The sequence below is a fragment of the Protopterus annectens genome, chromosome 10.part0 (genome assembly GCF_019279795.1).
Source record: "Protopterus annectens isolate FY-2018-M chromosome 10.part0, PAN1.0, whole genome shotgun sequence".
Taxonomy (NCBI): Eukaryota; Metazoa; Chordata; order Ceratodontiformes; family Protopteridae; genus Protopterus; species Protopterus annectens.
The window spans coordinates 1,834,455,672-1,834,466,408 of NC_056744.1; the positions used below are offsets into that span (position 1 = coordinate 1,834,455,672).

Sequence of the window (10,737 nt, forward strand, 5' to 3'; positions counted from 1 at the left end):
AAGTCAGTAACTCTAATGACCATCAGTGTTTACTGCTCATACCTCTCAAGCTTTAAAGCAAGAAATCTGGACAAAGCCTAAAATTATGGAGGTACAAAGGTCCAAAATTTTGACAGATTTGTAAATATTTTTCTTATAAACTTAGAAAGTTGCTAGACTAACATATTTTGTGTTAGCGTGCATTTTTCTGAAGGATATTAAGTCTGAAACTGGAATGTCTGTCATTATTAAGTAACTTCATTCCTCAGTGATTTGTCAGAAAAACACAAATTTTATGGGGAACAGACCAAAATATGAGGCGAAACTATGGGTACTCTGTGAAAGTCTGGACAGTTGAGAGAAATGTGATTGCGCTATTATGTGTAAAAAATACAATAAAGAACTGGCGTGAAGGAGCAACATTTTGAGCTACGTGGGCCTCGGTGTCTCACGGTGCAGTGGTAGGCCATAGTTCTGTCTCCTTCCAAGGGGGCCTCTATCATGCCCCCCTCAGCCGGTGAGTGCTCCTTTAACTTAACCGGGAGGAGCCAGGATCTCGGTGCCCCGCCTTTCCTTCCGTCTCTTAGGAAGGGCTCCATCCTGGAGTCTGCTGGGAGGACTGGGTTTCTGTTTGTGGCTTAAGTCACCGGCTTTATTTTTACTCCCGCCTCTCTGTTGTGGTAAACAGCAGGTGTACCCCCTTCCCGCCGGCTGACCGGACATTCTTAGGATAACCAACGTGGACCGTGCTGGGACGCTGCTTTAGTGGGGTGATTGTGAAGTGCGTCACCCCCCCCCCCCCCCCCTGTACCGCCTTCGTCCGGATTATGGCCGTTTCTGGCGAGCCTATCTCTGTTGACCGGTCACGGCTTGGATTGATGTGCCCCTTGCTGTGAGGATTAGAAGTTCGAGTCTCGTTTGTGGAGAAAATTGGAGACTTTTACTTTGTTTAGTCGAGACGGATCCTTTTGTTGGGATATAAACACCGTATTCTGGGATTGTTTCTGTACTGACAGAAATACAGCAGAGATGGGAATGGCTGGAAGAGACTATGACCATCTGTTTAAACTTCTTATCATCGGCGACTCTGGTAAGGCTGTGCTGGCCGTCGCTGCCTTGTCATGTTTTCTCTCCCTCGAGCATTATTTGGGGTTGTTTGCTTATTTGAGAAGCTCACTGACATAGTAAGCTTTCTGACAACGGACTTTGACCCGCATCATGCACAAGAGATGATACTTAACTGAGTCCTGAGCCTTTTTGTTTTTGGAAGGAGGGGGTTACTGTAATTTGGGGTTGGCCCTGATGTCCTGGGCTAGGATGTGAAAGGTTTGACTAACTGTGTTGGTATTCAGGGTGTAACGAGTCCGGCTGGCTTGGCTAGGGGGGCTGCAGTAACTGGTATTGGTGACAAGTCCTATCTTCCCAGAAAACCTGCACTGAAAGCAGCTCTGTCTCTGCCTAGCTGGTGTGGGAGTTTATGTTTTGCATTGTTTCTTAGAGCATGTCGTTGGGGAGTGGTTACTAGAGAAATGGAACCTTTCATGATTCATTTATCACATGAGGGTAGAAAACTGCCTGAAAATAACTGTGGGAATGAAAATCTAGTTGTTGAAGGGTGCTGAGAACAATGCCTTCAGCTTTTGTGGGTTGTTTTCCAAGGGAGGCATTTATTTCAACATGGTTTTGTTGTTTTAAAAAAGACTATTTTTTGAATGTGTGCCTTTATTTTATGCATTTCCGTATTTGTATTTAAAATGTTTATTCAGTGATGCACCTTTCATTTACCATTGAAACGGTATTCCCACTGTCCTTTCATTATTTGCTGCAGTATCAAAGTATAATTTTGTGGTTGTAATATGTGTAAAATATTGATATTTAATGACATGGTTATTATGCCACTTCCATGAGGATTATTCAATCTGGTATAGAAATCCAAACACAGCTAAGTATGTCGAATATTGCAGTGTGGTGGCCTTTTCAATGTCATTTAAAAAAGTAGATGGATTGTTTGATTCTACCAGGTGTGCATTAGATGGCTATAACAGAGAGACGACCTTTTCTATGAATGACTCAACAGTCTTGAGTATGTGTGTCATATCTCTCAACATTTTAGAGCAAGAAATCTGGACAAAGCCAAAAATAATTGGGGGACCAAGGCCCAAATAGGGACACTTTTAAGTACTGCTCTTACTAACTTAGAAAGTAGGCAGACATACAGGTTTTGCATTAGCATGCATTTTCTGAAGGTTGAGTTTTGTCATTTTTTTTCTGACTTCAAACCTCAATGATCTGCCAGTGATTTGCCAGAAAACAATTTTATGAGGAAAAAAATCTGCACATTCTGTGAAAATTTGAACAGTTCAGTGGTATGGGGTGTGTGTGTGTGTGTGTGTGTGTGTGTGTGTGTGTGTGTGTGTTTGCATTAGTCAGTTTCCATGTTTTAATTGCAGACATTACGCCAGTCACCATGTGTTTTACACGGGAGAGGGTATTCTGTTTGTGAAAATTTGATTGCCTATATGTAGGGAGTTCTGGTATTTGGTAGCTTCATGTGTGGTATAAAATTATTCCCTTCCATGTGTTCTAATAATCTGGGTCCCCCAACTTTTGAATTGGAGAGCCGAGTGGTTTTAAATACTCTTTTTTTTTTTTTGCCTGTGCCTGCTGAGCATAGTCTTCCCCAGTTAGACTCGACCCATTTGTTTCACTGTGTTGGGAATGTGCACCGTACAGTACAGGAGTGAGTGAGTGCTGTCCAGGGGGGCTGTCATTAAAACAGCCTTAGCAGTTGCTTGTGCCTTTGTTAGCCTCCTGACAATGAGGGTGTGTTTAGTAGCCCGAGCCCTCGGCCATGGTAGTGTTTTTGAGAACTTGCATCACCGCAGGGAGTATCTACACCCCTTTCTCTCCATATATGCTCTCACATCTTTGTAAATCCAGAAATGGGGTTCCGTTACTGTTTTGGATAGCTGCAGCCCATGTTCTCCCCCATTCCAGCAGTACCAGCCGGCCTAGACCATAAGGGCTCCCCTCCCCCCAAATAGGCAAGTTAACACTTGAGCTGGTACTTGAGGTCTTTGTCATCTAGGTCAAAGTCATGATTTTATTCCTCTGCTCCACCGAGTTGAGCTTTTTTGTTTTGCTTTTTCACAAGAACCGGTCATTGTTTGTGCAAATATACTGATTTTTCTTGCAACTTTTGACTGTTGTTTTTTTACATCTGTTGTATGGCTGTGTTATTGCCTTCCCATAGGTAGTTGGTTAGAGGTCACTGATGCACTCTTTGGAGCAGGAATGTGGACAAGAATAACATTCCTGATTTGATGTTTGAAATACAAGTCTTACATTCTGTAAATATTAGTGACAGTCTTTGAATCTGTGGTCTGGAAACATTTTTGTAAGTAGTTCAGCATTTCTCAAAGTAGCAGATGGCTTTGATTCAGTAATTTCAGAGTGAGGCTTTTTGTTAAGCATTTCTCCCGTGTACTTTGAGAAAACTGTACTTTTTGGGGTCACTTAATAATGACAGATGGGAGGCAACAGAGTTTGGTGTTGGGGATAAGGGTGATTGTGTCTGTATTTAGAGCTGTAACCCACTGTGGTAGCTCATGTGCGACAGCCACCTTTTCTTTCTAGGATGAAATAATTACAGTTTTTCAAGTAACAAAACAAATCTTTTCTCATTATTAGTCTTGCTGCTGAATCATGTGCATTGGTACTTGTTATTGGCCTCCTCTCCTCCTGTGTTGTGTGCGTATTGGTAGTCGTCGTTAGCCTCTCCCCTGCTGTGACACGTGCATGCATTGGTAGTCATTATTGGACCCCCCCCCATTGTGTCATGTGCATTGATACTCATTATTGGTCTTCTCCTGCTGTGTCATGTGGGTGCATTAATACTCTTTTTATTGACGTGTCTCTGCTGTGTCATGTGTGAATTGGTATTTGTTATTGGCCCCCCGCTGTGGCACGTGTGTGTGCAGTAGGACTCTGCCTCACGTTCCCCTACCCCCCCCATTGTGGCATGTGTGTGCAGTGGGTACTGTTGGCCCCACCTGTGGCACGTGTGTGCAGTGGTACCTCCCCCCCCACTGTGGCATGTGTGTGCAGTGGTAGTTATTGGCCCCCCACCGTGGCACATGTGCGGTGGAACTTGGCCTCCCCTTCCTCTGCCCCCTCTCATTTGTGGGGGAGGCCACTGTGGCAAATGTACATTGGGACTTGGACTCCCGTGCCCCTGCCCCCCCCCCACTGTAGCATGTGTGAGCAGTGCTACTCATTGTTGGCTTCCCCTACTGTGGCACACGTTTGCAGTGGTATTCACTATTGGCCTCCCCCCCCCCCCCCGTGGCATGTGTGCACAGTGGTACTTATTATTGGCCTCCTTTTCCTCTCCACCCCAGCTGTGGTATGTGTGAGCAGTGGTTATTGGCCTCCCCTTCCTCTACACCCGTGCTGTCATGTGTGCACAGTGGTACTCCGTTATTGGACTTCTCTTCCTCTCCACCCCCACTGTGGCACATGTGTGCAGTGGTACTACTTATTGTCCTCCCCTTCTTCCCTCCACTGTGGCATATGTGCACAGTGGTACTCATTGGCCTACGCCTGCTGTGTCGTGGGTGCATTGGTGTTTTGTTATTGCCCCCCCCCCAGCTGTGGCACATGTGTGCAGTGGGGATTCTGCCTCCTCTTCCCCTGTCCCCCTCCCCACTATGGCACGTGTGTGCAGTGAGACTCGTTATTGGCCTCACCTTCCCGTGCCCCTCCCAATGTGGCACATGTGTGCAGTGGGACTCCACACCCCCACTATGGCACGTATGTGCAGTGGGCCCCCCCCCCACTGTAACATGTGTGCGCAGCTTTACTCATTGTTGGCCTACCCTTCCACTCCCCCTGCTGTGGCACGTGTGCAGTGGTATTCGTTATTGGCCTCCATGGCCCCCCCCTGCTGTGGCACATTTGAGCAACGGTACTAGTTATTGGGCTCCCCTTCTTCCTGCTGTGGAACATGTGTGCAGTGGTACTTGTTCTGCTACCCCTGCTGTCATGTGGGTGCATTGGTACTTGTTATTGCCCCCACCGCTGTGGCAGTTGTGTGCCGTGGTACTTGGACTCCCCTGCCCCCCGCTGTGGCATGTGTCTGCAGTGGGACTTGTTGGCCTCCCCTTTCCTTGCTCCCCCGCTGTGGGGCTCTTTGTTGACCTCTTCTTCCCCTGCCCCCCTACTCTGGCATGTGTGCAGTGGCATGTGTGTGCAGTGGGACTCCTTATTGGCCTCCCCTTATCTCCCCTGCCGTGGCACATGTGCGCAGTGGTATTCTGTATTGGGAACCTTCCCCGTTGTGACACGTGTGTGAACTAGTAGATGTTATTGGCCTCCCCTCCTCCCCAGCTGTGTCACGGATGTGCATTGGTGCTTGTTCGTGAACTCCCCTCCTCCCCAGCTGTGTCACGGATGTGCTTTGGTACTTGATAGTGGCTTCCTTTCCTTCTCAGCTGTGTCACAGATTTGCATTGGTACTCATTATTGGGTCCCCACCGTGTTATATATGTGAATTGGTACTCTGTATAGGCTCCCTGCTATGTCACATGATGTATATTAGTAGTGTGTAGCTCCCCCATGTCATGTGTGCATTGGTACTCTATATTGGGCTCCCCCACATTGTAGCACATGAGCATTGGTACTCTGTATTGTCCCCCCTCCACTGTGTCACTTGAGTGCATTGGTAGTTAGTATTGGCCTCCCCTGCTGTGTCAGGTGGGTGCATCGGTACTCCATATTGGCCTCCCCACTGTATCCTGTGGGTACATTGGTACTCTATATTGACCTCCCCGCTGTGGCACGTGTGTGCATTGGTATGTATTGCCCCCTTGCTGTCACTGTGCGTGCTGGTACTTTTGTGTTTAGCTTGGTGTTGGACTAACTTGCATTTGGCTGTTGTGGCTCTCCACTTCTTTGTACAAGAATTCCGGACAAAGCTAAAAGTAATGGGGGTAAAGGCCCAAAATCAGGGGCATTTTTTTTTTTTTTTTTTTTTAATATTACAGTAATTCACTTATTAATGGTGGTGGTGCTGCGGTAGAATTGTTGCCTCACAGTAAGACGTTGTCCCGTTTGATTGTCAGCTAGAGCGTCTTCTGTGTGGAGGCATACGTGAGTGGGGCGTGCCTTCGTTGAAGGTTGTGCGTCAGGGGGGCTGTTAACACGGTACGTAAAAATCCACTACCAAACATTAGCGGACCGGAGTTCCGCTGTGGCGACCCCTAACCAGGAAAAGCCGAAAGACACAAACTAACACTAATTCACTTATTGTTCCATTACGTCATTTAACGTGTTTGTATTGCTCTGGAAAAAAAGTATGAAACTGTAAACATCTAAACTATTGTATACAGTAGTGAGCTGATTTATCCAAACTAATTGGCACCTAGGGTAGTTCGGATCATCAAACATATAATTGAACAGGATACAAAAATTCTAAAATCTTGTTTTTTCTTATGCAGGGAGTATACTTTTCAACCATTCAGTGATTTCAGTGGACAATAAAGGATATTTTTCACACAAATGTGCTACATCCAAAAAAGATGCACAAGCGAATACATATAATGTTTACATATTCAGACTTTGCTTTTTCCTACCCGAAAACTTTGGAAGGCTGTGTTCAGATAATTAACGTTTTGGATAATCTACTCTACTGTGTACACATACCCAAGTGAAACTGTACGTGTCTCCAAATAAATTTGCTTAGCTCACTGTATAATACTGCAAAGCTCAAGTAGCTAGTAAGACTGCATACCAGATGCTATATAATACAATGCAGTGAGTACATATTGTATAAACTTGATCTACATTGAGTATAAAACAGTGTAGCACTAAAGAAAAACGGATGGCTAAGGACAAAAGGGAAGATGTGTATTATAAGTGTAATTTTAGAGTTGTATGTGTTATTTGCCGCAGTAGCTCAGTGTACCCATGATGTGGAACAGTGGTGGTTGGTGTTGACAGTATGAGCCTGTTTGCCTGATTTTACTGTGTTTATAAGCTAAAACTGTTTATTGCACTTGCTAGTTTAAGTTTTGCCTAAAAGTTAAACTACAGGCTAATACACTCAAGTGTACTAGCCTTTGATAGCATTTAGTCGAAAATCATAGCATTTATTGTGTTTTCTGCTTTACTGTAAAAAAAAACTTGAAAAAAACAAAAAAAAAATATCCTTGTTTTCCATACTTTCCTAACTAGTGTTCCAGAGACCAGATTTTGCTGATCCCTGGGCTTTGTCTTGGTTCCTGTGTTTCTCCATTTTCCTTGTTTGGTCAGGGGGAAGTTACTTTACTCACCAGTGAGAGTGGGGAGTACTGAGCTGCCTGTTTGCCCTTAGAGGAGTGGTTTAAGGCAGTAACTTGTATTTGGGTCATTTCCTGTCTTTTCCAGCCCCCTGCTATAAAGCGCGTTTTAGCGCGATTTAGTGCGGAGTTGCCACTGTTGCACACTAGGGCAACGCCGGTTAAGCAGGTTTAAACTATTCGGGCTGCCTAAAGTCCACTCTTCAAATTTTCCCTTAAAACTACCTTCCTCAAACTATACTACTGATCTAATCAGCGTATCCTACAACTAAAAAGATCATCTCTACTTGACTCCAAGTAGGCTATTCTCTATCTGTTAAACCTAGCACTTGCTCCTACAGTACTTATTACCTTGATACAGCACTCTTGTCATAGATAGTACCCCAAAAAGGCAAACCCCCATTTCTCGGTCACCCACATCCCCCGAAATCCCTTTTAAAGTTATTCCTTCTAGCATGTCGAGGGATCAGTTGCTAGTGTCCTCTCCTGCTCAGCTGGTGAACCTGGGAATATTGAGGCAATGTTACAATTGCCTCATGTACACAGACAACCCTCTCCTCCTCCCACAAAACACAAATACATGCGAGAGATGCAACTATACGGCCAAACTGGAGGCTGAGCTCTCTCAACATAGGACTGGCAAGACCAGTCAGGAGGAGAAGGTTACCACACACACTATAGACCCAGTCTCACATAGTACCATCACAACCTCAAATCATACACATAAGCACACAAAGACATACTCGGAGGCTCTGATCAAAAATCTACCAAAACAGCAGAGGCCACCAAAGCAGACACCCAAACAACCACCACCTCAGAACACAACACCTGAAACACATAGACCTCACAGTCAGAGTGTCAAACAGTCACAGCCCTTAAGGCCAAACACAATGCCAGACACACTAGTCATTGGTGACTCCATAGTCAGACACACTGACGTCCCGCTCACCAGACTGAGTAAGGAGAGTTACAGTAAGCTGCCTGTCGGGCGCTAGAATCCGCCACATTAACGCAAGCACTCAGGTCTCTCAACAGCAGGTACAAATACGACTCAGTCATTGTCCACGCTGGTGTAAACGACCTGAGACGTACCTCCTTGGACTACATGAAAAGAGACATTGAGGAGCTCTCTGATTATGTAGCCCAGGCAGGTATGACCCTGACCTTGAGCAGTATCCTACCTTCACCAAGAATGATGCCACAATACAGAGATAAGATGATCAGCTTTAACAATTGGCTTAAACTCTGGTGTCATTCAAAGGGGATCCAATGTCTGTCTGCCTGGGATGACATGCTGGACAAGCCACGCTGCTTCAAGGGACGGCTTGCACCTGTCACCCTGGGATTCCGGATATTGGCAAAGGCTCTTGCCACCCCATAGTGCCTTTTTAGGCAAGGCTCAAATTCTAAACCTACCACCCTAGAACACAAAAAGGAAAAAACTAAGGGTAATGCTGCTCAATGCCAGAAGTCTAAATCTCAAAATGCACGCACTCAAGGCCCTTCTCAGTATGGAGAACATCGATGTCTGTGCTGTGATAGAAACCTGGTTCAAGGCTCCTGAGAGCACCCCAGCACTATCAGGTTTTACCTCGTATCATGCGTTCCGGCCCCAAAATCCGGACAATACCAAGAAAGGAGGGGGGGTATCCATATTCATCAAGGACACCCACACCTCAAGACTGGTGGCAACGCACGATGCATCGGAGACCATCCAGGTGCAATTAACCATAGGCAAGACTGCTCTGCAAATTGTAGCATGTTACAGGCCACCCTCACAAACTCAGGAACCTCACATGGCCTTCCTGAAAACACTGGAGGGGATAAATGTATCACCAAACACCATCATACTAACAAACTCAGGAACCTCACATGGCCTTCCTGAAAACACTGGAGGGGATAAATGTATCACCAAACACCATCATACTAGGTGACTTCAATTACCCTAATATAGACTGGGAACACTACTCAAGCCCAAACACCCTAGCCCAAAAGTTCCTGGTATTCATAAACTCAAATGCCATGGAATAACTAGTCACCATCCCCACAAGAGGAGAAAACATACTTGATCTCATCATCACGAACATGGGAGCACAATGTTCAACACCGGAAGTATACCCCTCACTGGTGAGATCAGATCACAAACTAATCTCGCTGGAGGTCCTCATCCCACCCCCACCTGAAATAAAAAAGACCACAGTAAAGAACTTCTCGAAAGCCGACTTCACACTTCTAAAGACTAGTGTGGTCTCCTTTAAGGCCCCCGAGCCAGCGGAAAACAGTACTCAAGCCGCTGAATCACTTACAAATGCCTTCTACCAGCACCTGCAGGACTGCATGGATAAGGCAATCCCAAGCAAAACAAAGACTCTTTGTACCAAAGGCAAGCGTCCAGTCTGGTGGACCCCAGCCATAAACAAACTCTACAACAAAAAGAGGACGCTACTACAAGATAGAGCAAAATCCTTAAAAGGTAAGACACCTTTGATCACTATAAGTAAAAAACTAAGAGCTCTCATAAAATCATCCAAAGCAAATTTTGAGAGAAAAATAGCTAAAGACTCAAAAGACAATCATAAGGCCTTCTTTAGCTATGTTAGAAACCTGGGAGGAAACTCCCAGATATGCTCAGAACTAGTTCAAAATCATGTGAAGATTGCCAACATACTGGCTGACAGGTTCAGTGCAAACTCCCCCCCCCCTCCCCCCCAAAAGGAGAGATATCTATACCAAGCGATTGCAGCCCCCAAACATCTCCAACGCCCAAGTGAGAACTGCTCTCTCCAAAGCAAAAAACACAGCATCCATGGGACCTGATGGTGTCCCCGGCTGTGTGCTCCACGAACTCAACGAGGAATTAAACCCACAGCTAGGACAGCTGTTTAATCATAGTCTCACCTCTGGATACGTACCCAGTGAGTGGCGCACTGCAACTGTGGTCCCACTTCACAAAGGCGGTGCCTCCACCGACCCTGGAAATTACCGGCCCATTAGCTTGACAAGCCTTATCTGCAAAGCCATTGAGAGGATCATAATGGACCTCATAAATAAAGACATAGGGAATTTGCAGACTTTGGATCCAACCCAGTTTGGCTTTGTCAAAGGCAGATCATGCCTTTTAAACTTGGTTGACTTTTTCGAAACAGTCACCAAAGCCATTGATGAGGGAAAGGCAGTCCATACAGCCTACCTCGATCTGGCGAAGTCCTTCGATACAATACCCCCACTCGGGTATCATTGAAAAACTCATCAGCTTAAATGTTAACCCATACATCACAAGATGGGTTGCAAACTGGCTGAGTGACAGAACCCACAGGGTCAGAGTTGCTGGCGCCATGTCAGACTCAAAGCCTGTCACAAGTGGTGTCCCACAGGGCTCAGTCCTGGGCCCACTCTTGTTTGGCATCTACTTTTCCGAAGT

The 10,737-nt window shown here is 45.7% G+C and overlaps 1 protein-coding gene across 1 annotated transcript in view; it reads left to right on the top strand.

Moving 5' to 3' along the window:
* The first annotated feature begins 478 nt into the window (after positions 1 to 478).
* Positions 479 to 10,737, top strand: part of LOC122814082 (ras-related protein Rab-35-like) — a 1,100,536-nt gene continuing 1,090,277 nt past the window's right edge. Inside the window, exon 1 of the mRNA XM_044086695.1 lies at positions 479 to 1,069. Coding sequence (XP_043942630.1) covers positions 1,009 to 1,069 — 61 coding nt within the window. The 5' untranslated portion in view covers positions 479 to 1,008. The remainder of the gene's footprint in view (positions 1,070 to 10,737) is intronic.